Source organism: Apaloderma vittatum, unplaced genomic scaffold, assembly GCF_000703405.1.
Source record: "Apaloderma vittatum isolate BGI_N311 unplaced genomic scaffold, ASM70340v1 scaffold8224, whole genome shotgun sequence".
NCBI classification, from domain to species: Eukaryota; Metazoa; Chordata; class Aves; order Trogoniformes; family Trogonidae; genus Apaloderma; species Apaloderma vittatum.
In genome coordinates, this window is record NW_009714294.1 from 24666 (window position 1) to 52084 (window position 27419).

The window sequence follows — 27419 nt, forward strand, 5'->3', positions numbered from 1 at the left end:
AGTAAGCATAAACAGCTTCAGCAGGTCCTAGCTGAAGATAACCATTCCAAGTAAGAAAAACACAATCTAAAAAGCTCCACAAATTATTGTTTAGTAAGTAAAGTAAAAAGCAAATAGATCAAATCAGGCCTGAACAGGGAAGACTTTCACAATTTTGCATGAAAATATGACTGTACCTCTGTTTATGGAGAATCCATTTCTTCATAATCTTTTCACAATACATAACAGAAATAAAACCAATTTTAAAACAGGCCTGAATTCAAGTCTTTAAAAAAAGACAACTCAGATGACATTACTTTGAACTCTTGTTACCTTTTGTGACTTTGCTTTCCATCTTTATTTTCATTTTTTAATATGTATATAATTTGTTTCCATAGCAGATTTTGACTCAAACATTAAATTGTGACAAAAAGGGAAAAAAAGTTTGGCAGAGGGTGGGGAAAATGGCCGATTGTTAAACCTGGCTCCATTTGGTACATAAAATCCTGACACACAACGGTCTGGGCAAGAACAGTCTATTAGATTAGAGAGCTGACAAGGCTCCACATGCTAGTGACTCTGCCAGCGTGCTTATCCAAAACGAAAACCAGTGTCAACAGTAATGTTTGGACACTACCGTGGTCAGATGTGGATGTATTCAGCTCTTAAATTTCAAATGCACCAGATGTGTGCAAGTGTGCAACTGCAGCAGGAGTTCATTTTCTTCAACCCCTTCAGTCTCTGCCTGAGTTTCTTTCTCTCCAAGTTGTCCTTTGGAGAGTGAGAAATGTTTCGAGTTCTAAACTACAGAGCGTTCTATACGTAATACAGTGAACACCAAATATACCTGAATGACAGGGAAAGCTTTCCTAACAATGCAGCACTGAAAAGCTTATGTTGCATGAAAAAAGGCAGCTGATATGGATTTCTTATTTTAAAATGCTATGTGCTAAAATTGCCCTGCTTCCCCCAAGCTAGAGGACACACGCTGCTGTCACTAGCTAGCTGGATACTCCAGCGGGGACTACCTAAGCCCCAAGTCACACATTTCCTTATGGATTTTTAAGTAAAGTTTTCCAGAGTCCACAAAATCACAGCCCCCACAGAGCATAGAGCAGCTAAACGTCCAGATGCTGGCAAGCATGGGCAACAGTTTTTGTTTTCTTTTTAAGGCCAAGACAGATCATTTAGGCTGACCTCATACACAACAGAGCAGGGAATTTCACCCTAGATTTTTTACATCACACCAAAAATTTAGGGAAGCTGTACATCACAAGACTGGAAAGCTGCATAAGACTTTACAAAATCGGGAGCTCAACAGATACAATTACTCTGTTTAAGATGATCAGGGTTGCTGGCCAACATGAGCTCATCACACAGATTCCAAAGAGCAAGAGCCTTCTATATATGAGCAGCAGAAAATTGACCATGACAGAATAAGCATTTTTTACATGCAGCATCTTGGAAACCAGAAACAGATGACACTGCACTCTCCTATTTCTTACCACGCCATCGAAGCTCATACATGACATAATGCATACGGCTAGAACATATCGGCACTTATCAGAGACGCGGAATAAACCAAAGGCACAATTGGCTAAGTCTGTCACACAGTCAGATGTGCAGTACCGAGCATCATTCCCTGCCAGTGCAGCTGGCTCTGCGTGGACCCAGAAGGAGGAGATTCCCCCTTGCTGTGTGTGCATGAAATGTATGACCCTGCTACTATGCAAACATCCCAGGATATATAGTTAAAAAGCCCCTTAAAGGACCTTAACCTCCTGACCTGGGAAGTCAAATGCCAACCTTATGGTTGTATCATCTTCATACGCTCTTTAGGAATTAGAAAAAAATAAATTAATAAGCATTTTGATGAAAGTCAATTGCTTATTTGAATGTCTGATCCTTAAGATAGTGTCTGAATAATTTTTCTCCCAACTTTAAACAAACTGAACAAGCATCAAGTTTCTGCCCAGCAGTGATTGGTTTGTAAAGTCATAGCTGACTGAACACAAAATCTTTGAATGAAAATCCCATTTCAACCATAAATATAATAAAAAACAGCCAGTGGGCAAGAACATCTTGGCATGGATACGTACAATCTGGACAGGAGAGCAATTACCTCGCTGCATCCAGGCCAGTCTTGAAGTAGCCATCAAATGAACAACTGTCCTTACTCAGGAGGAATCTGTTCCAACAGAAAACTGAACCGGGAATCTGTGCATCTGAAAGCACAAGGGTTACCTCCTGAGCTGCAGGAGAAACTGCTTTCTCTGCCAGAAGCAATCTTATACCTGCCCTGTTAGTTGCAAGCTTTTCACCGACTTTCCACCTAAGTCTCATATCCACACATGGACAAAGTCCAGGCCAGTTCGCCCTCAGGTCAGAAAGGGGTATTTTGTTGCTGCCTCCTAGGTGGCAAGAGTTAACACCTCACACATTAGTCTATAATCTCAAACTGCTGAACTAGACCAAGTGATTTTCAATCACCTTCGAGCTATTAACCCCCAGGCCTTTTCCAATAAATGCACCAAGCCCCCAAAGTGTTTAAGCCTAACACTGACAGGTTTGCTTTTCTTCCTTATTCACTTCTGACCCTTACAAGCCTTCCATGAATCCTTGTAGATCTGAAGATGAGACATGGAAGACTGCTGGATCACCTTTGCTACAGCTGTTTTGGACACAGATTCAAGGAAAATTAAATCGTTCATTCCACTGAGAATGCTGGTATTAAAGGGAGAATTTTCATAAGAACACTGTGGAAGAATGGAGATGATCTAGCACAACACCTCTTCTCCATCAGTCAGTCAAAACACAGCAAAATGCCTCATAAAGAGTAGCCAAACCCAAAATACGTAACTTATCTGAAAGATTTTAGAAGTGACAAGCCATTAATTCTACCTCTCCTCGCTGGGGCAGCCCGATGACGCATCAAGAGGCTCCTCACGCTGCTATAGAAAGGTGCTCGCATTAAACAATGAAAACTTGTGACCAAGCCTGACTTCTGAGGTTTGCAAACCAAGGTAAGGTGCCCTTCTTCTGAAAAATACTTTGGTCAACCCCAAGTTCTGCTTTAGCTATAGACAAGTTATTATGCTCCATCCTGGGTAGGGAGACAAAGCTTAGCTCAGTCATTGGACCTCTCTGCAACTGAGCCTTAGTTAAGCAACGAGTCTGAGAAACAGAAACAGGCTGAAAATGGTTATTTCAAAAGGAAGACAGCTGAAAACAGGGGCTTTGGACCATATTACCATCTCACTATTAAAAAGACCGTTGCTACCACAACACTAATACAAACACCACATTTCATACCAATACTGTGAACACCTGCATGTATTAGTCTCCCAGCTCTTGCCATATTAAACAGGCTTCACTTAAAAGCTGGTTCCTTAATGTTCGCTCACGAGGGAGTAGGAACGGAGCCTGGCTAACACAAGGATGCTGTCACAGCTCACACATACCTGTTTAGAGCCAAGCTACCATAAATATTGCAAGAAAGAGCTTTGCTTTTCTGAAAAGAGCAACCAAACAAAGGCTGGCTCGCTCTAGCTTCTTCTTGGATAAAGGATGGCAGTTCCAATAAGAGAAAAAACACCTGTCCCAATCACCCTTCCTTCTCTTTGTAATCTCATGTACACCAAACAGCTCTGGCAAACATCACAATGCAGTAAAGGTGACTGGTCTCAGTAGAAGCAGTTATGGCAGTACTTTTAAAATAAGGTAAGACTGGGTTTGTTTGCTGTGGTTTGAGGCTGGATTTTTATTTATTTAATTTTCTTAACAGTCTTTGAGTTTTAAATCACTGGAAATACTTGCTAACAGCCCACAGGATAACTACTTCATATTAAACAGCACATCGCAGTTTACATTCCAAGCATCACATCGGGTGCAATAATCATAGAAACATCCAAACTAAAATCTCTCCCTCTTGATTAGGAAAAGGCTATTTGCTCCTCCCTAGTGGGCTCTGTTGTTCCCAGATGTCACGGGATGTTTTGTCATAGCAGTCAATACAAAGCCATCTCAGATACACAAAAATACAAAAAATCTCAGATACACAAAGGTTTCTTGGAAACAACAACTTTTCAGAGTTCTTCTCTGATTCGCTCCCACTGCAGCAGGTGAGAGGTGGAAAATAGTGAAATCTAATGTGTGTTTTCAAAAAAAAAATATAGACAGGTCTGCAATATGCCTATCAAAGCTATGGAATCCCCAAAGACGTCTTCCCTGCCCCCACCAATATCCTGCATCCTCTCTGCTGAGACTAACCTGCAAAGTTAATCAGACCGAGCATCCAGGTTCAGCCCAGCCTGAGCAGACACAGCAGACAGCCCTTCATCCAGGCTTGTCATGCAGCTGCGCAAGCAACGGAATTAACTGCAGAAAAAATAAAAGATAAAAAAAATCTCTCAATAGCCACTTTTTCTCATTACTTCATCCAGCTTTCACCAATAAACCTCATTCCTGAAGTGTTCCCTCATCTTCTCCTTGTGCTTTAGGCTGTACCTAAGCATCACAGGTTACAGTGTGTCCCCCTCTAAGTCCAGCTCAAGTCCTTCTCCTATCACCTTGCACAAATAACCAGAATAACAAGTGGAAAAGCATCAACAGGGAAAATGCTCCAACACTGACCTTTCCGATTCCAAAATAAGAACTGTCTCCTCACCACGTATCTCCACTCCCTATCTGGTCCCTGACCTATCATTTGCCTCTGAGAGCTCCCAGCTCACGTTGCCCCCACCCTTGTTCCACACCTACGGTCTGCTTCCAAACGTGCTTATCAACACTTCATTATCACCGAGCAGGAGACAGTTGCCTCTGCCCCCGCCTCTCCTAAAGTCTACTCCTGCCTTCACCCCCTTCCTGCCACCTTTCTGTGGCCTCTCCAGACCCATATCTCCCAAGTCTGGCTCTCAGTGTAAGAAACACAATCCTAGGAGCAGGACCATGTTCCCTCAGTGTCGTTTCATCTCGTTCTCCTAACAGGACAAATTAAACAGCTCCATCTGCACCCTTCTGCCTTTTGTACCCTTTAACAGCTGCTGAGAAGCAGGAAAAAAGAAGTTGTCAGAAGCACGGAAGGCTCAGCACAGGTGCCCCACGTGACGTGGCACCACTGGTGTGGATCTCACCAGTCTGAAACTCCAGAAAGTATCCACTCTGCAGCGTGCAGAGGAAATATCTGAGCTCCAAGAGGACTCCTTGTCTCAAGTTGCTTTGAAAGCAGAGCTGGTAGAGGCTCATAATAGACCCCTACTGGGTCCGTACAACCTCTCCCAAGGATTACTTGGGACTACCTCCAAGAGATCTCTCTCTGGGCTTGAGGGGCTTCACACTTCCGAGCTGCTCTATGACATTTAGACATGCTGAGTGTAACTGTGCCAAGGAGATGTGTGGAAGGACAACATCCCTGTGTCCATGCACAGGGAACACTGTATAATCACTTTTGTAGACAAGCCACCCTGGTAAGGACTCCCAAATGGCTGGGTATTATTATAGCCACAGCAACAAATTCGTTCCATATTTTCCACTCCTGTTGCCACCCCCGGGATTTGAGTCGATGCTAAAAAAAACAGCCTCTATTTTCAGAATATCTACTGCTACTGCATGATCTTCCCACGCATATTCCCCAAAACACAGGAGTCCCTGGAGCAGAAGCGATACAGCAAACACCTCGTGTCCCAGCCACGGCTTCCCAGCCCACATTCTTTTAAGTGTGACAACACGTAGCTGCATAAAGCAGTGATGAACACTTGGCCATAGCCCATCACCTGTACCACAAATCTCTCTAGTGAGAAAAACTTGACCCGAGAGAGGTGCAGAAGACCTAGCTCAGCATCCAGCCTTTAACACCACCCAGGAATCAACTTTCTACACAGTCACAAAATCCGATGAGGCACTCACAGTTCCTCCATCTCCCAGGAGCAAACTCTTTCATGCAAAAGAGGCCCTTAAAACCAGCAGCCTCCCTGCTGGACCCCAGCGAAATGTTCCTTGTACCTCGGGTCTTTGCATTGCCTGCTCCTCGCAAGACCTCCCACTTTGGTGCATCTCATGAGCTGTGCGTTGCACTCCAGGCCACAACGAACTGGAAACGAGAGTGTAATGCACAGGGCCCAGCTAGGAGGTTGCCAGAACATATTGGTTTGAAACATCACAGAAAATATTCGGCTCCATATTTTCAACAGTAGCCAGGAAGAAAATGCATGGAACAAATTTTGAGGACTGTTTTTCAAAAGTCATTTAAATCAAATTATGCCCCATCTACACTGGCAGCAAAATCCTCTCTACTAACTGGAACTGGGTTTCTTTTCTTTGTGTGTGTGTTCTTTTCTTCTTGGTTTAACTTTTTTTTCTTTTTAAAACTGTCTCCCAGCCATCTTTTTCTGGTAATGTGGACAGGCACTGCAACACTACAGGAATGGGTGCCAGAACAAAACCTATCATGCACAGTCCCTAGAATAAATCACTCAAGAGGGGTGGATTAGAGGAAGAGAGCAACGTAAGGTTACATCTTCAAAGGTATGATTCTCTGAATCACTGTATTTTCAGCAAACTACTGCAGAAAGATAGCTAGTTTCTACCTGATGTAAAGAAGCAGACAGGCTTTTGGATTATTTGCAACTTCAAGACAATATCATGAATCAATACATATTTTTGAAGATGTAATTATTACACAGTGCTTGCATGTAATCAGAACAGAATCTACTTGTGCTGAGTGTGTATCATTTGAAAGCTGCAATGCCAAGCAAATCCACACCACTGGCTCACACAAACCCGAACTATTACCCATTACTGCCTTTTTTTTTTCCTTTTTAACAATACAAGTATGTATGAAAAACATATTTCCTGGAAACATTGATACTCTTTGAACTTATTCAACATTTCATAAACCAAACAAGCCTGCACCCGCACGTGCCCGTAAGAGGAACATGGGCCAACGATGCAAACTAATCAAGATGTACTGGAAGGGCTGTCCAAGATATTTGCATAACTGTACCTCCCACAGCTATATAGGTTTGAAGTTTTGTTCAGAATTGTGTAAAAATTATCTTTCATGTCTCTAAGACAAATCTCTTACTGGTGATCAGCAGGACCAGGAAACAAGTCAGGACAGAAACAAATCAATCACGAGTTAACATGTTGCAACTCATGCCTTAAGCCCCTCACTGTCTTTTTTTGTTCCTTTGCATGGGGCTCTGAGTGCCAGCTCCCAGGGGTCTCAGTGCTGTGCAAGTTTTGACACACTTTCAAAGCCCAGAATGGTACACCTGGGACAAAGCACACACTGTTCAGGAAGTGCACCGAGGCCAAGAAAACCAACAGAAATTTCCACAGTTAACTTGCATTACTCGTTGCCAATAAGCCTCTTATTGTGAAAACCCATCATTGGAATCTGTCTTATTAAAGAACAATTTATTGAAGTTTTCAGAGTATATATACACCCCAGCAGGAACTTCCTTTGACTGGTGTCTTCCATCAGCCCAAGTCTACTTATTTATTTACAAAGTGGGAAAAGAGCATCAGGAACCTAAAGAAGTCATTGCTGAAGCATTATCAAGACTCCCACTCTAGGGGCGTTTCAAATAGTTCTTAGCTCCTTACTCTTTCCAGTCATCCATCTTTATGGCTGCGTTCAGTCAACAGCTGGACTGCCCTACCTTTATTTCATCTTCTGTAGGAACATTCTCACACTTATATTGTGATCAACTGCTGCTTCGAGGACATGGAAGGCAAAATGCAGCTGCTCTGGGCTGAGTGCATCCCGCTGTCCCTGTCTCAATCCCATCAAACGAGCTTGGCAAAATTGTGTCCTACTCCTACAACCTCTACCTTGTCACACCAGAGAAACTGGCACCTACGTTAATTCCTAAATCGGATTTCAATTGCATTAAAACACACCTGCAACCAAGAACAACAGCCTCCCACAATGCCAGTGTGGTGCTATACAAGTAAACCACACACAACCAGCCAATGCCCTTTGGAGACAAGTCATGTTTGGGTGTGAAAGTAAAGGGATTTCATAACAGGTGCTGGAGATATATCCCAGGAACTTTGAGACTTTTCACAACAGAAGACTGGAAGTCCATGCACACTAAGACCACCGTGAATTCAGTACCTTCCCCATCCCCCTGGGACGGGCACTGAAAAGGCTCCGTGCTCAGGGGAAGCTATGCCAGAACAGGGACAGCCACGGCGGAAAAGGACCACCTGCAGAGGAAAGGAATTGGAGGAGATAATCCCCACAAGCATGGTAAGTGGGGGAAAAGAAAATCAGATGACTCATTGGGGACAAAATGTAACAGCCTCCTATACTGTTGAGAGCTTCCTGTGTCCCTTAAAGTCAGTTATAAAGAGAAGAGAAGCTGTGAGCTAAATTTACACTTTCGCACTTCATATCGCCAAATTTTGACCCTGGACAGAACCTCACTGCAACATAGAGCACCAAGTGTCTGTGGCGGCAAAGAGGGAAACAATAGCAGCACATTTTACTCAAATACTCTTGCAAAACACGTACAAGCTTGGAGCATTCCCCACCTGTGATCTAAGCCTGCCACAAATCCATTTATTTGGGCTTCCTGACTTAGAAACTATTTCACTCAAATGCACAGAGGAGTCCTTGAATGCCTAGTTCGAAAGCACAGGTGGGACTGCCTTAATAATAAATCACTGTTGCAGTCAGGATATCCCAGACTCCCGTATCGATTTTTGACTCTCAACAAGTTCTTTACGAAGCGCATAAAGTAATCTAGCTTGAGGAAAATAACCCTGCTTTCAATCACTCATGACTTTTCCTAAGTCATTCAAGCCACCTTGTCCGGTTTGCGCTACTTGAACCTGTGCTAGGCAGATCTAGTAGACGTTACAGCTGAATTTCACACAACTAGAAAGGCAGAGACTGAGTGTGAAAAGGAGGCTGAAAATAGCAAAGCAGCTGCATGGTTATGTGGAAGAGCCACAAATACCTGAACAGTTATCATAAATCAAGTGTTTTGGGTTGCTCTACTTCATGGGTATCAAAGCAAGAGCACTTCAAATAAAAACACATTCAGGCAGCTGGGGGAGGCTGGCGTCCAAGGAGAAAGTGAGGGGGATACTTCTCCACTCTGAAAATGGGGATGATATTTGGTTTACATACAGGTGCGAGGATTAATGTTTCCAAACACTTCACCTAGGCTCAAAGCATTACTTAACTCTTTGGGGCTTATCAGAAACACTAACCCACCAGTTAGCTTTCTACGAACAGAGGGAGGCTTTCTCTCTTCTCCACACAAAGCTAACAGGCTTGTCACTAATCAGAGCTATTATTGAATATCTATTTAAAGAGGACCTGAGACATCATTCAGTTCTATCACACCTGGGGAATATCATTAGACAGCAAGATAGAAGCAAAATCCTGAAAGACTCCACAGTTATAAAGAGGTAGCTATACTACGGTTATAAGCTTCAGGTATTTAATAATAGGACTTTTTGACAATTTGGTTATCCATGACTATCCAAATCTACGTCAAAATGTTTAAACCCCAAATTTCAATTAGTTTAGAACCAAGTTACTGGATTCTGAAATGTTTAGGTAGTTGTCGACTAGAATAAAACAGGAGGGAATAGATGGGAACAAGAAGGTTACACACCGATTGCCTCTGAAAGGAGCCCATTCTAACGGAAACTGAAGCAAACTACAGGCCCAAGGTGTAGTAAAGACGCTTCTTGAAACAGATAAGTGATGCTCAGCATTCTGTTCAGGACATATATTGCTGCAGAGTTTTCTCTCCTAGTGAAAACAATCAGTATCACCAGGTTTCCTCTTGAAATGGCAGCGGGGAAACGACTGCTGGCATTTGCGTCATAAGGATCTGCTCACATTACTCAGTGACGAATCTCATTAAAAAGCGAGCACCTCAAGCGAAATGTCTATAGCTCAGTTTACTTGCATTTACCTTTAGCCACATGGTGTGCCTCATTTAATTGCGAAGCAGTGTTTATTAGATGAGTAAAACACATCAGCATCCTCCACCAGGCTTCTCGGCTTATTTTCATGACGTCAATATTCAGGTCTATTTAATCCAGTGAAAATATACATTGATTAAACACGGTCTCATAGCATCTCCTGCAGCACTGAAAGACGCAGTAAATACAAATGGCATATTTTTTTACTTCTCTCCTTTGGAATAAAATTTACCAATACCATAAACAAGGTATACCTCACCTTTGCAACCAGCAATTTAAAAAGCCTCTCCCTGCAATGAGCACTGGGAAGGACTGGCCACCACAGAGCTCCCTGCTGCTTGAAGCCAGGTATCCTCTGGTCTGTGTTTCCTGCCTGGTAATGAATGCTCTTCTATCAAAAGCATTTCCACAGAATGAATCAAAACTTAAGCTCAGTTGTCATAACTCAATTTAAAATTTAATGCAGGGCAAGGGACTAATGGTGGGAGGTTTCTGTTGTAGTACTTCTCTACAAGCCGAGTACCACTCACAAGAGATTTCAGCGTATACTTCTCCTCTGTAACCTCAACTTACAAAACAGCCCAGGTTTTCCTTCCCTTTCTCAAAATTCATTACAAAGCCTTATTCAAGCTGAGATTTTGTATACAAGTTTTCTGCCAAGAACAAATTTTTACAACTGAGTTTTAAGCTCCTTAAAAAAAAAATAAAAATCCAGAAATGTATAATGGAAACACTGACAGTGAGCATAATCACAAGTACAGAAACATTATTGCAATAGCTAGTTCACATCCCATCCAGAAAGAAAAAGAAAAGTTGGTGTCTCAACCAAATTCCATGTTTGTTCTGTAACAACAGTCAGTTATGAGATCAGTAAAAACAGGTGCAAACAAAAAATACTGGGGATTTAATCACTGATGGTGGCAGCATAAAGCCATCACCTTGGTCATTAAACTCTGATTGTGCAAGACTTTTTTTTAGAAAGTCTGGAATTACTTATAACTCATTTCTCCTGGGCAAACTCTTCTCTTAGTGGTCATCACAGGCTAACTTGGCAAAAATTTGTACCGTGCTTCCAAATCCTAATAGCTTGGCCATTCCCAAAGATTATTAAACTGCTGATTTATATTCAGCTTTTACCTCTTGGCTCAGTCTGGCGAAGCCCACCACTACATGTGGGCGGCTCAGACACCTCCCCAAAAGCCAGCTATTCCCTGCTGACAGACTGAAGCTCTGCCCTATGACTTGCCATGAGTTAGTTCTCTGTCTCAGAGCAAACTTCGTGTTCCAGTACGAAACAGCCAGCTGCGCTCTGTAACAAACTGAATCTGGCAAGCTACGCAAAAGCAGTGATGAGCTACCTGTGACACTGCCTGGAAGAGCAGAATGGAATAGAAAAGATCAGTGTCTACCTGTAGCAATATATCCCTCCTAATAGCCTGAACACATTTGCAATTCTCTTAGCAAACACCCTAATGCAAAGTAGAAATACAAGAAAAATTACGTGCTTGGCTGTGTTAAAGAGGTACAAAGCCAAGGTGCTAATGGGCCACGAGGGGAAGGACCGCAGCATCGAGAGTTAAGCCCGTTCAACACGCTTGCAAAATGAATCTGAGAATGGCAAAATCCAGAAGCGCAGCTCAAGAAACATGTGACTGTAAACTGGCCTTGACACCTGCTTATGTCATTAATAAAATATTTAATACATGAAGAACACTGGGTCTCCAAAAGCACCTTAACCGGTGCTGAAACGCATTAGTCATCCAACAAGAACTCTCACTTCAACACTGGAAATTGCAGAACAAGGAAATCAAATCAAACCTTTACAAGGTGGCCAGCTCAAATGCTAAGTCTGGACTGTGCTACCTGCAAACACTCATGACTAAAACTGACAGATTGCTAGTCCTTTTTACCAGAAAGGCAGCACATCTCCCTTGCAGGACATTGTGTACAACTGTTGGACTCCGAGACAGGCAACTACATGGGGCTTTCAGCCTGCTCATTGAACAATCACAGTAAATTCCAAGCTGCTTCGTACAGATCTGCAGAACTCAAAGCAATCTTCATTTGTTTAGCCTTCCCCTCTGGGCAAAAGGAAATATGGAATGACATTTAACAATCTTCCTTACCTGGAAGGAGTTATTTCAAGAATATCTACAAAGGTAAACTGTAATACAGTAAATGTGTTAATGATAACTTGTTTAAGCAAGACAAAAGAAAAAAAGAAATCTGCACCCACCAAAAAGGCAGGCTATTCCAAAAAACTAAGAAGTTAGTTTGTGCTCATTACAATTATTTGTGCATCATTTAATTAAGTTGTTTCCTTAAAAACTTCTGTCACGTAACTTAAGAGGGTCTTGAGAAGTATATTCTTCAAACTCCACAAGTGACAGGACTACATCTCAGCTCCACTTCATCGCAGGGAAGTTTGGAAAGCAGCCTCTGAAAACAGCACTGCTGCTCTGCAACTCACCAACGGAGTTTATGTTTATCTTTTTAAAAAAAAAAATCCAAAAGAAGTTAGCCCTTTCATATATACACACTTTTAAGATAACAGGATTTTCTTCACAGCTTCAATTTAGGCACTGAAGTACTTCGTTATGATTAGTTTTATCACATTGAATCCAAATGCTCTGGATGATTAATCAACTCTTCTGACAGGTCGCCAATAATGAAACGCACTGTGCGGCTAATAATGACTCACCATTCATCTCGAGCTGATAAAACAGGAAAGGCAGACAGGCAAGTTCTCAGATCCTACCCAGGCAGCCTACAGCTTTAGGAAACCCCTTCCATTTGCTTTCTCACCAAAGCCAGTGTATTTGTTGGCTTTGACATGGCAACCTTCCCACTTCCCTGCTCCCATTCTACTCACAGATGAGAGTCACCATATCAAAGACTATTAGTACCCAAAGCATCTTCCTCTCAAGAGCTGAGGACACGTGAAAAGCAAATTAACGCCCTCTCAAGTAAAACATTAAGTCCTCCACTTCCTTTTTGCTTAATACCTCCTTAAACCTCCGCCTTGTTTTGAAATGTCCGCTCGTCCTTCAAGCTAATTCGCTGTTTTACGGCGCAGCATGCTGTGCCTACACCATGACATTATCAGAAGAGGGAAGCGCTTCTCACACCAGTTTGTTCTCAGGCTGCTGAAGATCCAAATTCAATCCCCACTTCTTCATTTGGGACCCAAAGTCACCACTTTCACCTCCACAGTTCGGCCACGCTGGGCCCTGGGGGATGGAGGATGAGTAGAGAGAAAGTAAATGAAAGAGGTAACACTGGGATAGAGATCAGCCAGTCAAGTGTTGAAGTGTGCACACGCTCTCCCACCTCAGTCTACTCGTTCTCACTCACAGACTGCTGAATAAAGGGTTTTACCATCCCTAAGCCCCTTGATTAGACAGCACTGGGGGAAGTCAAATGATGCCAGGAGCTTGCACATTAGGCAACATTAGGGGAGTAACCCCAGTTCTTGCTTAGGCAATTACAACAAGCTGGGAAACACTCGCTCCACATCCAGCAACACTCCCTTGCACACACACACACACAGGCTGGTGGCATCAGAAGCCCCAGGGGCATCCTGCTGGGGCAGCACTCCCCCAAAAGCCATGCCCGCCCTCCTCCCTTCACTGCCCTTTTCTGAAGTTAAAGCTTTTGCTACATGTCGCAGATGATTAATTGGCTTTTACAGTCCCTGATCCAAAACAAATTAAAAGGGATACAAGTCCAAAAATATCCGGTGATAAGCGTTTGTTCGCAGTGAAACAATTGAACGGAAGGATTTGGCTTGTTAAAAATACAAAAGGTTATCGATAACCCACCAGTTCACACCACATCTTCCAGCTTCCAGGGAGGGGCCGGTTCCCGCTTCGTAACAGCCCACCTGTGCTGCCAGCCACAGGCAGACACGGCCAGGCACCTCCACCAAAGGATCCTTCCTTTCAGGAGCGCTTTCAAACCAACTGGGAAAGGCTTCTGAAGAGCAAAGGCTATCTGTAACGCAAACTTGACTTCAAACCAAGCCTGTGATCAAACCTGCTCCCTTGTAAAATCTTAATGGGACTCCACCATAATAAAACTAAGCAAGTTATTCAATCCTTAACTAATAATTTTCTTTCTAATTCAATCGTATTGCAAAGTTGTCTTAAAACCTCCTGGAAATTATTTTACTGCATTATGTGCAGTCCTATGAATACAATTAAAATGTTCTAACCAAGCTCTACAACATGAATGGCTTTCATAATTTCTTAAGTGAATATTGCTTTCTTTGCCCAGCACAGTCCACACCCCCCAATGTATCAAATCCTTAGGCTAGGCTAGTTAAAAACAAAGCAAGTACTTCACAACTTGAATGAAAACCTGTTTTAATTCTCACACCATTCAACTGCATACCTCTTACCCTCTCATCATGACTTTCTGAGTACTCCCACCAAACTCCACCTCAAAGGACACCAAAGCAAGATACAGATTTGTAACTGAGAGATGTAACTTAAACAAACACCGCCAACGATAAAACACAGTGAGCCAGGACCAGCAACTCTAAAAGCACCAAGATGACCTAAAAGAAAAACAGAAAGTTGTGCTGGTGCTTTGAAATTAGGGGTTGTGGTAAACTAACACACGATTCAGTCTCACTATAGACACTGCTCTCGCAGTATAAATATTTTGCAGCAAGTCATATAAAACGTACAGATGTTGCAACAGGGGTACAATGACACAAGCATGCTATGGACCCCCAATAAGTAGTCTTATTTTTCTTTAATGATAAAACACAGAACTTTTAGAACTTACTGCAACATATTAGCTCGAAACCTTACAAGCTACAGTTGATGTAATTATGCATTCCAATCGCTCTTGTTCCCTTCGAACAGTCAAGAATTGCCACACAAATACCAACGTACTCTTGACCCCCACAGGGAGTGGCCCATTCCTGTCTAACACGCCAATGACTGCTTAAGATGAAGTTTCCCCATCGCCAGCCTAACACGCTCATCCATCAAATCAAAACTGTCACATGCACTTGTATGATGTGCTAGAGCCTAAGGCTAGTCACTCCTAATGAATATTCACTTTTCCTAAGTAACCCCAAAAAGTTTAAACACATCCTAAAGACTCTGCAACTTTTTTTTTCTCCCCTCACAGTCAACTGGAAGAACGTGTGGCAAGTCTTCATCCTGGAGTCATCAGCTGCAAAGCTTCATCCTAAGAGAAAATTCTTCAGAGAACCCTTTCCACAGGTACAATAACATGAAATGCAACCACAGCAACACACAGCACTTTAATTTGAGGAGAATCACTGAACAGACTTAGCAAATTTGGTCCATAAAACACTGACTTCAAAACAAACCTCTAAAGTCAGTTTTCTACCTGCAATAAGTTTTACTCCAGACTGGCATTCAGTTCTTAACCTTGTAACACAGAAAGGTTGACTAAAGTCAACTTTAACTATAGTCTTTACACAAGCATAAATATCCTGTAATGTGTAAAGTATTAAGGCATGATTTAAATCTCCAGTGACAATTTTAAAAAAATCACCTCTGTCTGTATTTACTTTCATTTATCAAAGGCATTTGAAGTGGGATTCTCTATTCTTACCCCATTCTGTATTTATTTCTGCACTGCGAGAATATCAGGAAGACTGTGCAGGGAAAAATCTGACTCTTTTGGGATAAATTTTTCTTCACAATAATGTATCAAAGATAATTAACGTAGTGGGGGGGTATTTTTATTGTGCAGAAAAGGTTACGTCTACCAGGTAAAGAAATAAAGCAAACTTCCCCTGGTACGTCTTGGGAAAGAGCAGAGGTTTTGCTAAGCCCACATTATTTTTCATTTCAGAGCTGAGTGGATGCAACATAGGCAGGAAATACTTATTCCGACGCTGTTCTGACTTGAAAAATTTTAAAAGCTGACAGTAACTAATAAAGTAGCACCTGTGGTGAATTTAAAATTCAATGTTGATGCTTCTCGTCACTTTTTTTTTACGTCATAATGCCATACCATACAGTACATCCAGCCATGGCTCAGCTGGAAAAACACTTCACACTAAAAATGGTCAACGCAGTTTAAACGAAAAGCATTTCCTTGGGTTTCCTGCTGGCCAGGACAGAGGAGCTGAGCTATACACCCCCTCACATCTGCAAGGGGGAAGAGATTTTTCTGAACAGACACAAGGGGGACAGAGCTGCTCATCAGAGGTAAGTGCTGGTTTTCGCCTTGGTCCTCTGCCCTCGCCCGAGTGACACAGACCTACCCAGCAACCAGCTACTCTTCTATAAGAAATTCGGGCTGAGGCAAGGTGCAGGGCACAGCATCCGGCCCCAAGGACAGGCAGGAGGAGCACACCCAGCCCGATGAGCAGCAGAGGTGTTGGAGCAAGTCGATGAAGACAAAAGGATCCGGATGTGAAGTATCAGAAGGAAAAGTATTTGACAAATACTTAGCACTTTCTGAAGTAATCGATCCTTAGCTGGGGAAACCACAGTGTTTAATCAGAGCTGGTGACATGCCAGTGTTGGGAGCTCCATTTCCTAATACCACAAAAGCCCTGCACAAAGAGTTATGTATATTTTGTTGTCTGTCACTTGGTACAACGCCCTTCCCTCAAGAACTGGTCCTCAGAACCCATTATACATTGTTAGAGGAGATTAGTTTAACTGCAGTTTATTTTTCTCTTTATTTTTAATTCTTTCTTTCATAAAGCACTTGACAGAAATCAGTTCTTGGGAACTGGAGCTCTGAAGCACAGTCCAACAGTTTATTTATGATCATAACAACTGGTTGCTCAAGGACAAGCCTCAGGCCCCAGGATCATTCCCATGTCACTGCAGTCGGCTGCTACTTGGCCCCAAGAAACGAGTGTTGCTACCAGCAGTGCTAACTTGCTTAAGTGGCTTTGCTGGCACAGGAGGGTGGACAGTGAATAACTGACCGCTGGATAATGCTGACTCCTTCAGTGGTAAAGACAATGGCCCAGGGAAAAAAAAAAAATAAAATCAATTTTGACATGTGGCAGTGGTTTTGTTAGCAAAACGTCTGCCCAAGGTCTCAGTCAGCTCATAGGAAATTACTGTATAGATGGAGACACAGCCCTGACAAGGCCAGCCTTCCCCTCCCAGCCTTTCCTTTCCCTGACAGTGACAGCTGCCACCACACCTACTCTTTGGGCTCCATTATATCTTGGCCACTGATAGGAGTCAACTCATGGGAAAGTAGGATGGTGGGACTAAAATGATGTCAGGTACCAAGAACATTTTCCTTTTTTGCTTTACAAACTTTTGAACCTTACAAGAGCAGAGTCATCCGCTTCTCTGCTTCTCCCCCCACCAAACAAATTTTAACAATGCACATCCTGCCAGGAAACATTACCATGCATTAGTGATAAAGTGTTACATAAAAAGGTAAATTAAGTTTCCAAGATGCGAGTCTGAGCTGATAAACATATTACATCCACAGTTCAACACCGGTGCACAGAAGAAAAAAGAATAAACAGTTTTAGAGAAAGCTTTGGAAATGGGGGGGGGAAGAAGAAACAAAACCCAGGGTGAGTAGATTAAGCACTGCGGTGCTGCCAAAACACTGCTGGGACTATGCATGAAGCACAGCTACTGAACTAAATCAGACTAAGCTAACGTCCATCCATTAACCTGGGGTGTGTCTACACAGCACGACACAGACCTGAGCCCTGGATTCTCACAGCACCCACTCATGGCATTAGACCCTCTGCTCAACCAGATAAATAAACTAGAGCCAGACAAGCCATTTCTTCTCACTCAGGGCAGTGGAGACGCCACTCAGCTCTTTTGGCACAGAAAGCAGCAACTCTGCTCCCGGCCGGGTGACACAGCCGGGCACTGGTGCCACAAAGGATCCACTGGTTCCCTCTGGACACTGCTCTAACACAGAGACACTGAAGGAAATGATCTGGGAGGCCATACGCTGCCTCTCTAACACCAGCAATCCAATTTTATCTTTAAGAGACAACCGAAAATGCCACATTGGCAGCTGCCGGGCTGCCTTGCCATGGGCGTGAGCCTAAAGGTCAGGGGATGGTGCTGGGTTAGAAAGAGACAGCATCAAAACCGGCAGTGAGCTGATCCGAAGGCAGTCGGGCTGTGCAGGGCATGGGGCCGCAGCATCAACAGACACAGCCGAGTTCTGCACAGACTTGTTGTGGATGGGAGCTTTTAGAGAAGGTGCTTGTCACCAGGCCAGCTCTCAGCCTCGCGCTCAAGGGAGAAGAACTCGCAGTCCAAACTTAAGCCAGATCATCACAGCAGCTGTAGTTACTAAAAGGGGCTACAGCTGCAGATCCGATCTGCACAGAAAATTTAACAAATAAATAAAGCCATCTGACATCAAAAGGGGTGATGAAACCCTGCAGGAAATTCACTGGGGAAAAACAAACAAAAGAAATCATGTAAGTGCATAGAGGTCACCTACCTGGCTACTGTACTTTAGGCTTTTACCAGAACTCCCCACCCTCCCGAACCGTCATTAGGTCAGGAAGAAAGAGAAGTTGCTGAGGTAACCGTCCCACTTTAGACAGCTCCCCGGGACTTTCCCCAGACAGCACCAACCTGGCACCAATCACAATGCCATGCTGGATTTAAAGAGGCCACAGGAAGAGAGATGCCAATTTCTATAGAGCATACAGATGAAAAGTACCCAAGGCTTATTTCAACAAACAAGCAAAAAGCAAAGAGAACAGAAGGATGTCCTGGCAGCGAGCTAATTAGCAGAAGCACTACAGTCAGGGCTTCCAAGCGCCAACAACAACTAAGCAGGACATACACCTTCATGCAGGATTTTTTTCAGATAGAACAGACAACGATGTCTGGGGAATTCTTCACCAGTCATTTTTTGCAACCAAAATACACAAGTGCTAATTAGATCATGCCAAGTCTTCATTTTCACACTTCCAAAGCTGCTCAATTAAAAGTATGTGTTTTGGCACTGATCTCAGTTTCAAAATAATTTAGACAAAGCTAAAAACAAAGAAATGCTCCAACCCCAGGAGGTGATGGTGCTGAAGACAGATGAATCATTAGTATACTGGAATCCTAAAAAACTCCTAAGAAACATAGACAGACCTACTTTCACGAAACGGTTATTGTCTGACATGACGGAACACAAAAAACAAAAATAAACCAATAGAAACAGTGGGAAAGCACAGACACATACAAATGAATGCCTTTTTTGGGCAAGTTCGTAGATCAGCACTCTACCCTGCAGTATTTTCCTAAAGTTGTCACCAACACTTTTTAAAAAGCCTCCAGGTTGTTAAGGCTGGAACAAAAACTGGAAAGTGCAGATAGAATCTGGGTCCTTCAAAAACTCACACCAGTTGTCTTACCAGAGAGCACAGGCTGAGAAATGATGTCATGTACACTGGTACTGAAGCAGTGAGCAATTTGTGGAAAAAGACAATCAGGAGGAATTTTAACTTATCTTCCAGTGTTTTGAGTGGCACTTCGTATTTAAGAAACTTGAATGAAGACATCACTTGCAGTTCCTCAGGATGTTGCAGAAAGAGGTGCTACCAGGTACACCTTGCAGGGCATTGATTTGTATGGTAACTGGGTGAAGGATAACACCAAAGAGCAAGCGAGTAAGACTTTGTATGTTAGCAGCGTTTAAAAAAAATTCCTATTGATGCATACAAATCACCGGCAACCTTCCACTGAGCACCAAGAATAGACTCTTCTCAGTTCGTATGACGTGCCTAGCAGCTAGGACGTTATCTTCAGAAATTTGAGGAGAAGGGAATCCCCTCATGGCAAATAATGTCACAAAGCTAGGACAGGAGGGAGTGGGAGGCCAGGAGATCTCCTCAACCTGGCCGCACTTTGCCTTGTCTGGAGGAAGACACCGGAACAGAGTTTGGGAGAAGGCACAACCATTCCAGCCCTCTGAAGCTGGCGGCATGCCGATTCAAAACCTAACTGTTACATTTCAGATAACTTTATCTGAGATAGTTACAAATTACCTTGTGTCAACAACAAATTTAAGGCATCCTATCCTTGATGAAAAATATCTTATCTCCAAAAACCACATGGTTATAAACAAGGTCCCACACCTTGTCCCAAAGAACCTGTGGAGGAAAAATCCCCGTCACTCCTCCAGCTACTACAATTCTTAAAAATCACCTCTATTTTACATTCCTTCTTCCTCTGATTCATGTTTATTTTCCTGAGAGCCATGAGTTAAGGAAATAAGGGAAAAGAGTTAGTGAGCCAACCTTAGTAGCTTTGACCACATGTAAATACTGCAGCCAATTGTTTTTTTCTCTGGCAGCTGATAACAAGAAGAAACATGCAAACAGATATGTAGCACTTTTTCTTTTCAGAACTTCGGATACAATCCAAAATCACTTCACCTAGGGACTTTAAAGATTAACAGCTTTTTAGTGTCACAGTAGTTCTTCACTTCTCCAGGTATCATGCTAAATTAGGGATAAAACCTCCTTAAAAAGAAAACCAACAGAGCATAACATTCACTTTAAAAATTTTAGGCCAGATGGGTCTTTTATCATCAGTAGACCGTATTTAAACTTATTCCTAATTACGTGGATCTGAAAGAAACCCAGACTACTGAAAATCTGGACAGCATTTCAAGAAAGTCTTTTTAGAAAGTTAAGCAAGTTTAATGTGCATGACATTCCAAAAACCAATCCCATCACAACAACAGGTATCCTGACTCTCTCTCTTACAAGGTGCAGTCTCCAAATACTCATGTGATATCATCAAATAAGTCTCCAAACTGGCAAAAAGCAAACAGTTCTAAGAAATTCTAATTCCACAGGAACCAAAGACTAAGAAACGTCCAAAATGATAGTGGTTATATAAGAGATTGGATTAAGAATAATCTACTGTGATGTGTGCATATTTACAGAAGACTTGGAAGAATAAAGTTTAAAACAATCACTTCAAGGGAAGTCAGTTGTTAAAGGAAACAATTTGCCGTACTAGATTATACTGATGTGACCAAGAGAAAAATAATGAGCAGCAACAGCGATCAGGTATTAAACACTGGCTTGACTCCTAAAGTAAGATCACAAGCACTTTCTCTCATTCAAAATGCAGCTCTTCCAGGAACACACACTCAAACTGAGTGGTGTCTCACACGGCCCAAAGCCACCCCCATCACAAGGGTCTTATCTGCTATTTCTCCACTAGGGATACACCAACTGGCCACCTCCGAGATGAAAGATTATTTAATGCTTGACTGCACACCTAAGGGTAATGTTTTTATCTTATTCCGCATCTTTGAAGCCAACCCACCGGTAATCCTGCGCTGGCAGGACAGGATGCAGGCAGTCAATAGAAAGAAGTTTGCCTCGCTACCCAACTAAACAATTTGCCTTCTAGTATCACTCTTACCCAGCACAGAAGGAGGAAGAAAAAAAAAGTACATTAGACTGCTCAAAAACTCTGTACTTTTCTTGTGACTGTAAAATTTGGGAATCTGGTTTTGGCTTTCCGATCAGAGAGATAGAGGCAGGTATTGACAGGAAAGGTCCTTCTCAGGAAGGTAAGGTTGCTTGCAACATCCAAAAAGCTGGTATTTCTGCCTCCTCATTTTACACAACCGGGGGAGGCAAAAGGCGAGTGCAGCACTGGGTCACGGCCATCTCACACAACCCAGACCATTATAATGATTTCATCACTGTGTACCATAAAAAGCATGCCAGGTCTTGCTATTAAAACTCACTGTGTTGAGACGTCCGTTGATTCGCTTCAAATTATATTTGATTAACAAAACGTGAAAGCAACATCTGCAAGAGCAGCAAATTTAATGCCACGTGTCTCAGGGAGCAACACTTCGATCTTCTCAGCTTTTTTGCTCTCCATCAACTGTGCTGCTACTCCATACCCCGCCAGTTTGGAGCAAAGCGAAGCCTGGAAGGAGCCACACGCTGGCTCAAAGCGAAGGTCCGTCAGGCCCGGCAGCGCGGAACAACACGCGGCCACCCAGAGAATGGCACAATCAGAACGTCGGCATGTAACGCAGCTTCTCCAGATCCCACCCATTTGTGGTTTGGGGAGTTTCCGAGATAAGGTGGGAACGGCACACGTGTGTGGGTGATCATTAACTTATGGCCCTTGCTGTAAAGCTACAGCAAAACAAATTAAAAAAAAACAAACCAAAACAACCAACAACTATCCTTCCTCCCTAGAGCATCCATCAACCTTTTTGACTTGCTAGAGCTCTGCTTTTCTGGACATCTTCCTAGCCAGTTTCTTTGGCTTCCCACTTTACTCCTGGATATCATGAATTACACTTGAACGTTTTTAGCGTGCCAGGACACTTACTATTTCAATAATGACTTCTCCAGAACTTTTATTATTATTATTATTAATGTAATGGCTCCAAACAACATTTTTGATGGTTAGACTCAAGCAGTATTGCTGTGATAACCCTCTAAGAACCCCATCTCCTCCTGAGTTACTGTTATCCTTACATTAGCTTAGTGATTTTGAGAAGAAACTGACTCTCAGAAGAACTTGGGTGAAATGATTCATTATTCACCAGGGCAAATCCAAAGCTAGCATCCCCTCTGGACAACTAATGGTTCATAGGTTTTCTCCAGCAGTTGGAGGCAGTGACTCGCCAGGATACCTAGCTCTGCTCAAATTGTAAATGGTGGTATTTGCGATGTCTGCTTAGATCGAACCGTTCCTTCTCCACATTTGTTCGTAATTATGCCAGTCTTAGTCACAGCTGGGAAAAGTGAATTGGAGCTTATGTCTTCTGTACAGAAAGCGTTTAAATATTTACCTCTGATGCCTGGCTCTGGAAGAGGCTGTGCTGTATTGCATCCGACACCTCAGCGTTGAACAGAGCACACGTTTTCATGAGCTATAAAGAATTACTATTTCTATCACTTTCAAACACCTCATGACTAAAATGTTGGACCCATTATTCCATTATCCAGCAACACGCACTGTATGTGAATGAACAGTTCTACATCCTTGGCCTTGAAGACCTTCTGACAACATCAAAAGAACTGGAAATAGCGCAGAGGATGGATCTAAGCTGAAGAAGAAATGATTCATGAAACAACAACAAAAGATACCACTTGCAGGCACTGATTTCTCAGAAACTAGCAGGATAATCTGTCTTTATTTTAGGCACGTATATAGGATATGTTGTCATTATTTTAGATATATATATGCAGAGCTGGAGATCTCTTGTGCCTATTGCAGCAAGTAACACGGGGTTGCACCCTGAAATTCCTTGCAGGCTGTTTTGCACAGCAGGAAGTCCTCCTCTGGGTACTATTTTCAGACTAAGACTTTAAAATTTCAGCCATTGCATGCAATGCGTGAGACGGTTGTCATGAAAAACATTCCATGTTATAAACTACTACTGTAAAAGCACCAGAGATTGGGCCAGGAATCCAAGCCCCGAGTGATATCAAATGACTTATTATGCTATTTCCTTCCACCAAAGAAATTACCTCTTGCAAGAAAAAAAACAAAACAGATATCTGAAATCAAACAAATTCTGTCTGGCAATTAAGCAAATGGTAAAAGGGTAAAAAGAGGCTTTGAGGAAAGATGGGTTAGGTTTATCCTTTATACTGACATGCTGCTTCCCTACTTGATGAGCCTGAGAAATACTGCTGTAATCATTACATCAACATTTTTTTTGCCTTCCAGTAATTACACCACTGTATAATTGAAGCTCCTGAAATTGATGTAAGCAGCACAGCTCTATAAAATATAATAAGAACCCACAGGTGGAAGATATAGTGAAAATCAGTCAAGAAATAAAGCACCACTTTTCGTCTTTATCAGAATAACTGGCAAAGACCGAGGTAAATCCTCGGTCACTGGCTATCTTTCATCGTGACGCTCTTTCAGAAGATAAGGCTCTAGGGGAGCCCTAGAGCTTCAATAAAGAAAGGGACAGTCCAGCTAATTGCAACGATACTCTGACTTCATTCGCTAAGAGTAGGTTAAGTACCTGGAAAAACAGTCTAAGTCAAATACCTTACTTTGCAAAAGCTAAATATTTGAAAGTTACCATAGCACTTCAATATTCCCAAGATGTAACACAAGAGGACAGGAGAAGAACTTCTGAAACAGAGCCTCCAAATGCGGTCACCGCGCCGTGCGCCACTCGACCCTGGCAGGGAGCCGGCGGCCACCTTCTTCAGGAGCGCAAGATAACAAATTCCGGGGACAAAATGTCTCTCCCTCAAGCCAGTGGTGCCACACTGGAATTGTTGGCTCTTGATCAGAACTAATAGTAAGCACAAAAATATGAACTGACAAACTGATCATCGCTGAGCAGCAAGCAGCTCTCCCAGAGGACGTATGAACAAATGGAGCTTTAAAAGACCAGACAAAATAAGCACAGGGAGGACCATGGTAGCTCATCCAAGCACTTGATGCACATGCTGGGAAGGACACGATGTTGAGAAATTCAAGCCTGATAAATTTCCCACCACTGAGCCAGGAAGCAGAGGGCTGCAAGAAGAAAATACTGCTGTCCCTCTCCAGAAGGTATTACATAAATTACAACCACACATCTAGAGTGTTTCACCATCCCTTCCTATTTCGCTGTGGCATTTATAACTGCGGGGAAGATGTTCCCAGTACAGGCTCAGCAGAACAGAGTATCCCTGGAGAAACTGCTGCCCAGACAGTCTTTTTTTCTCCCACAGCAACTTGACCCACAGACACTGACCCAACGGGTACCAGGCAGCTGCTAACTTTCTCAGCTCTTTAAGCAAACACACAGACTTTCTTTTCCATAATCCATACTTTTGCCAGTCACAGGTTTTCCTGTTTCCTCTCGTTTACACACACAAACTGAACCAAGGTTCCAGCTAAGTCATGTCCTGCCATTACTGCGACGCAGCATCCCACTGTGACCTTGCACAAAGAGGTCCATGGCAGGAATCACCTGCGCTACCAACGGGAGGATCTTCCCCCAGAGCATCCAGAGGCCATCCAGGGTGCTTGAGACTCAGAAGGCTGTAACAGGCAACCTCACCTTGTTTACCAGCAAAAAAACCCCAGTCAGGTTCTCAGCAGAGCACAAACTAATGGGTTGAGAATAGCGAACCATAAAAATGTTCAGCATGCACCTCTCAATTCTAACAAACCAGTATGTACAGAGCCTGTAAAACCTCCTCTGAGAGCATCAGTCATATCATACATCTGATTTACATTTTTTAAGGAAATAACTGAAACTGTTCAGCTTGTTCCAAAGGCCCAATGGGAAGGAGAAAACCCTCAAGACACCTGTGTGGCAGCTTTGGAGCAGCATGAGACTAAACAAATGGAAAAACCTAAAATAGGTTGCGGCAGTTTATCATTAATCAGTAGGAATTACTTGGCAGAATGCAGCATCTTTTAGTGCAACTTAGTGGCACCTTTCCCAAAGAACTAATACAAACACGAGTGCATAGCAAGAGATTCAGGGAGCAGGGAAAAAGGGATGTCATCGCTGATTAAGTTGCTGATGGCAAGAAACAAAAAAAATGATACTACACAGGGCAGCACCTGCGTGTCTGAAAAACATGACTGGCATGTTCCAGCTACTTCATTTGGCAAGGTTAAATTCACCATGGAAGAATTCTAATCATACTACAAAACACTGAAGTCTTCCGAATTGCCTCCTTGCAGTCAGACACCACTTCTCCACCAGTTCTAGTAATGCCAGCATTTGCCCAGGATAGGGAGAATAGTCTGAATTCCTCTTGCATTCATAAAAGAACATTACTGTTGAACACATGAAGATATGAGGATGTAAGAGAGAGGCGTTATCTTTGTTTAGAACCAGATATAAATGGAAAACTGTAGACAGAGCTTCCAGCTCAGGCAACCTCTATCGAGTCTACAAAGAAGCTCTTGTGCTGGCAGGTCCTGGCAAAGGATCTAAGCATCCAGAGTATCCCGTTTTTTCCAGCTATATGAAACGGTCTAATACAAAAGATAATTTATGTATATAGAGTTGGTGATCTAAACATATAGTAATCATCACAGTTTTAGTGAACTCTCAATTTAGACTCCTGAATAGTTATCAAAAAAAAGAGTTTTTACAGATTACATCGAGAGCAGCAGACTCTTTCCTACATTTGTGTATGTATATACCTGTAATATTTTCGATCCCACTTATGACTGCCTTTTGCATAAGGTAGTTTTGTATTTACATGTGTCAATAAATACTAATGTCATTTACTCATATTATGCATACTTAAAAGAATACACAAGTTCCAATATGTTTCAAACCATTATCTCTGTTACTATTAGATTTAAACAGAGAAGGTAGAACATTCAGCAAACACCCAGACTGAAGACCTTGCATTTGGTAGCCTAAAAACACGTAACTTCAAACAAAGACAGGCAGAGAAGGTAGCTAGAACAAGCAAAAAGCACCAGGTCAAAGTAATTCAGGCCAGTATCTACCCTGCTGGAATGACCCTCATTATCACTTTTGTCCAAGAGACAGGCAATAGTCTTTAAATTCTCAAGAAGAGTTCAGAAATCATTTTCTGAAAACAATTTGTGGCAGTTCTGTCATGCTTACGTGTGAAAACCCATGTTAAAACTGTTAACTGTAGTTTATATCTCCCAGCAACTAGAGAAAAGGAATAACAACTTCCTTTGCATAACGGTGTTAAAAGATAAACCTGCAAGCAAGATAAAACTATCCAGATGTTTGAAAAGACTCCAAGTTTTATCAGTGAAAGAAAAAAACAACCTAGAGACTGATCTTACTGAAATTCTCAGACATGAAAATGAAAAATGGATTGCCCCACATTTACATTGCTCCAATCATTTCACACACTCCTCATTCATGTAAAGAAGGGTATTACCACAAATTCTGGAGCTGTGACAAGATAAGCTTTCCATGGACTGAGGATCCACAAATTAGAGAAGTTAATCATTACTAAAGCTTTGTGAACAGCACTTGTCAAATATATGAGCAATTGCAAATACCTACAAGGAGCTATCCCATGTCACAGCACGAAGACAGCTAAATTACAGATAGCAAAAGTCACCTCTGACAACCACGCTTTGAGCCACCCTTGTCATCAGACTTCTCCATACAGTGACAGAGAATGTCATTCCATGCAAAGAGTGAAGTTTCAACACTACAGATATCACTTCTTCCAAACACTGTAGTGGACAGTGTTTTCATCTACAGCAGCATAAACTGCAATTTAGGGTATTTCCTACAAATCAGATTAGCTAGTTTCAATCTCAGGCCCTAAGCTTAGTGAAGAAAACAGGAATAAGCTCTCTCAGTGAAATCACAGAAAACCACACCGAACTGACCTTCCATTGCTCCTTGGGAAGCAGTTTCACCACCACGATGTCACCATTCAGGGCTCTGTTGCGAGCAACCACTCCATCAATAAAGATATCGCGAGTCCCATCCTAGTCAAAAAGGAAGAAAAATAAAATGACAGACCAAGACATATTAAGTTACAGCTGTTATGAGGTTTAAAGCAGTCATTGAAAGACACACAC

General features: G+C 42.5%; 1 protein-coding gene across 1 annotated transcript in view; it reads right to left on the reverse strand.

Annotated features, from left to right (window-relative positions):
• Positions 1-27419, reverse strand: part of LOC104273370 (DIS3-like exonuclease 2) — a 78919-nt gene that overhangs the window by 23966 nt on the left and 27534 nt on the right. The window contains 1 exon segment of the mRNA XM_009868690.1: positions 27225-27326. Within this exon segment, the coding sequence (XP_009866992.1) occupies positions 27225-27326 (102 nt within the window).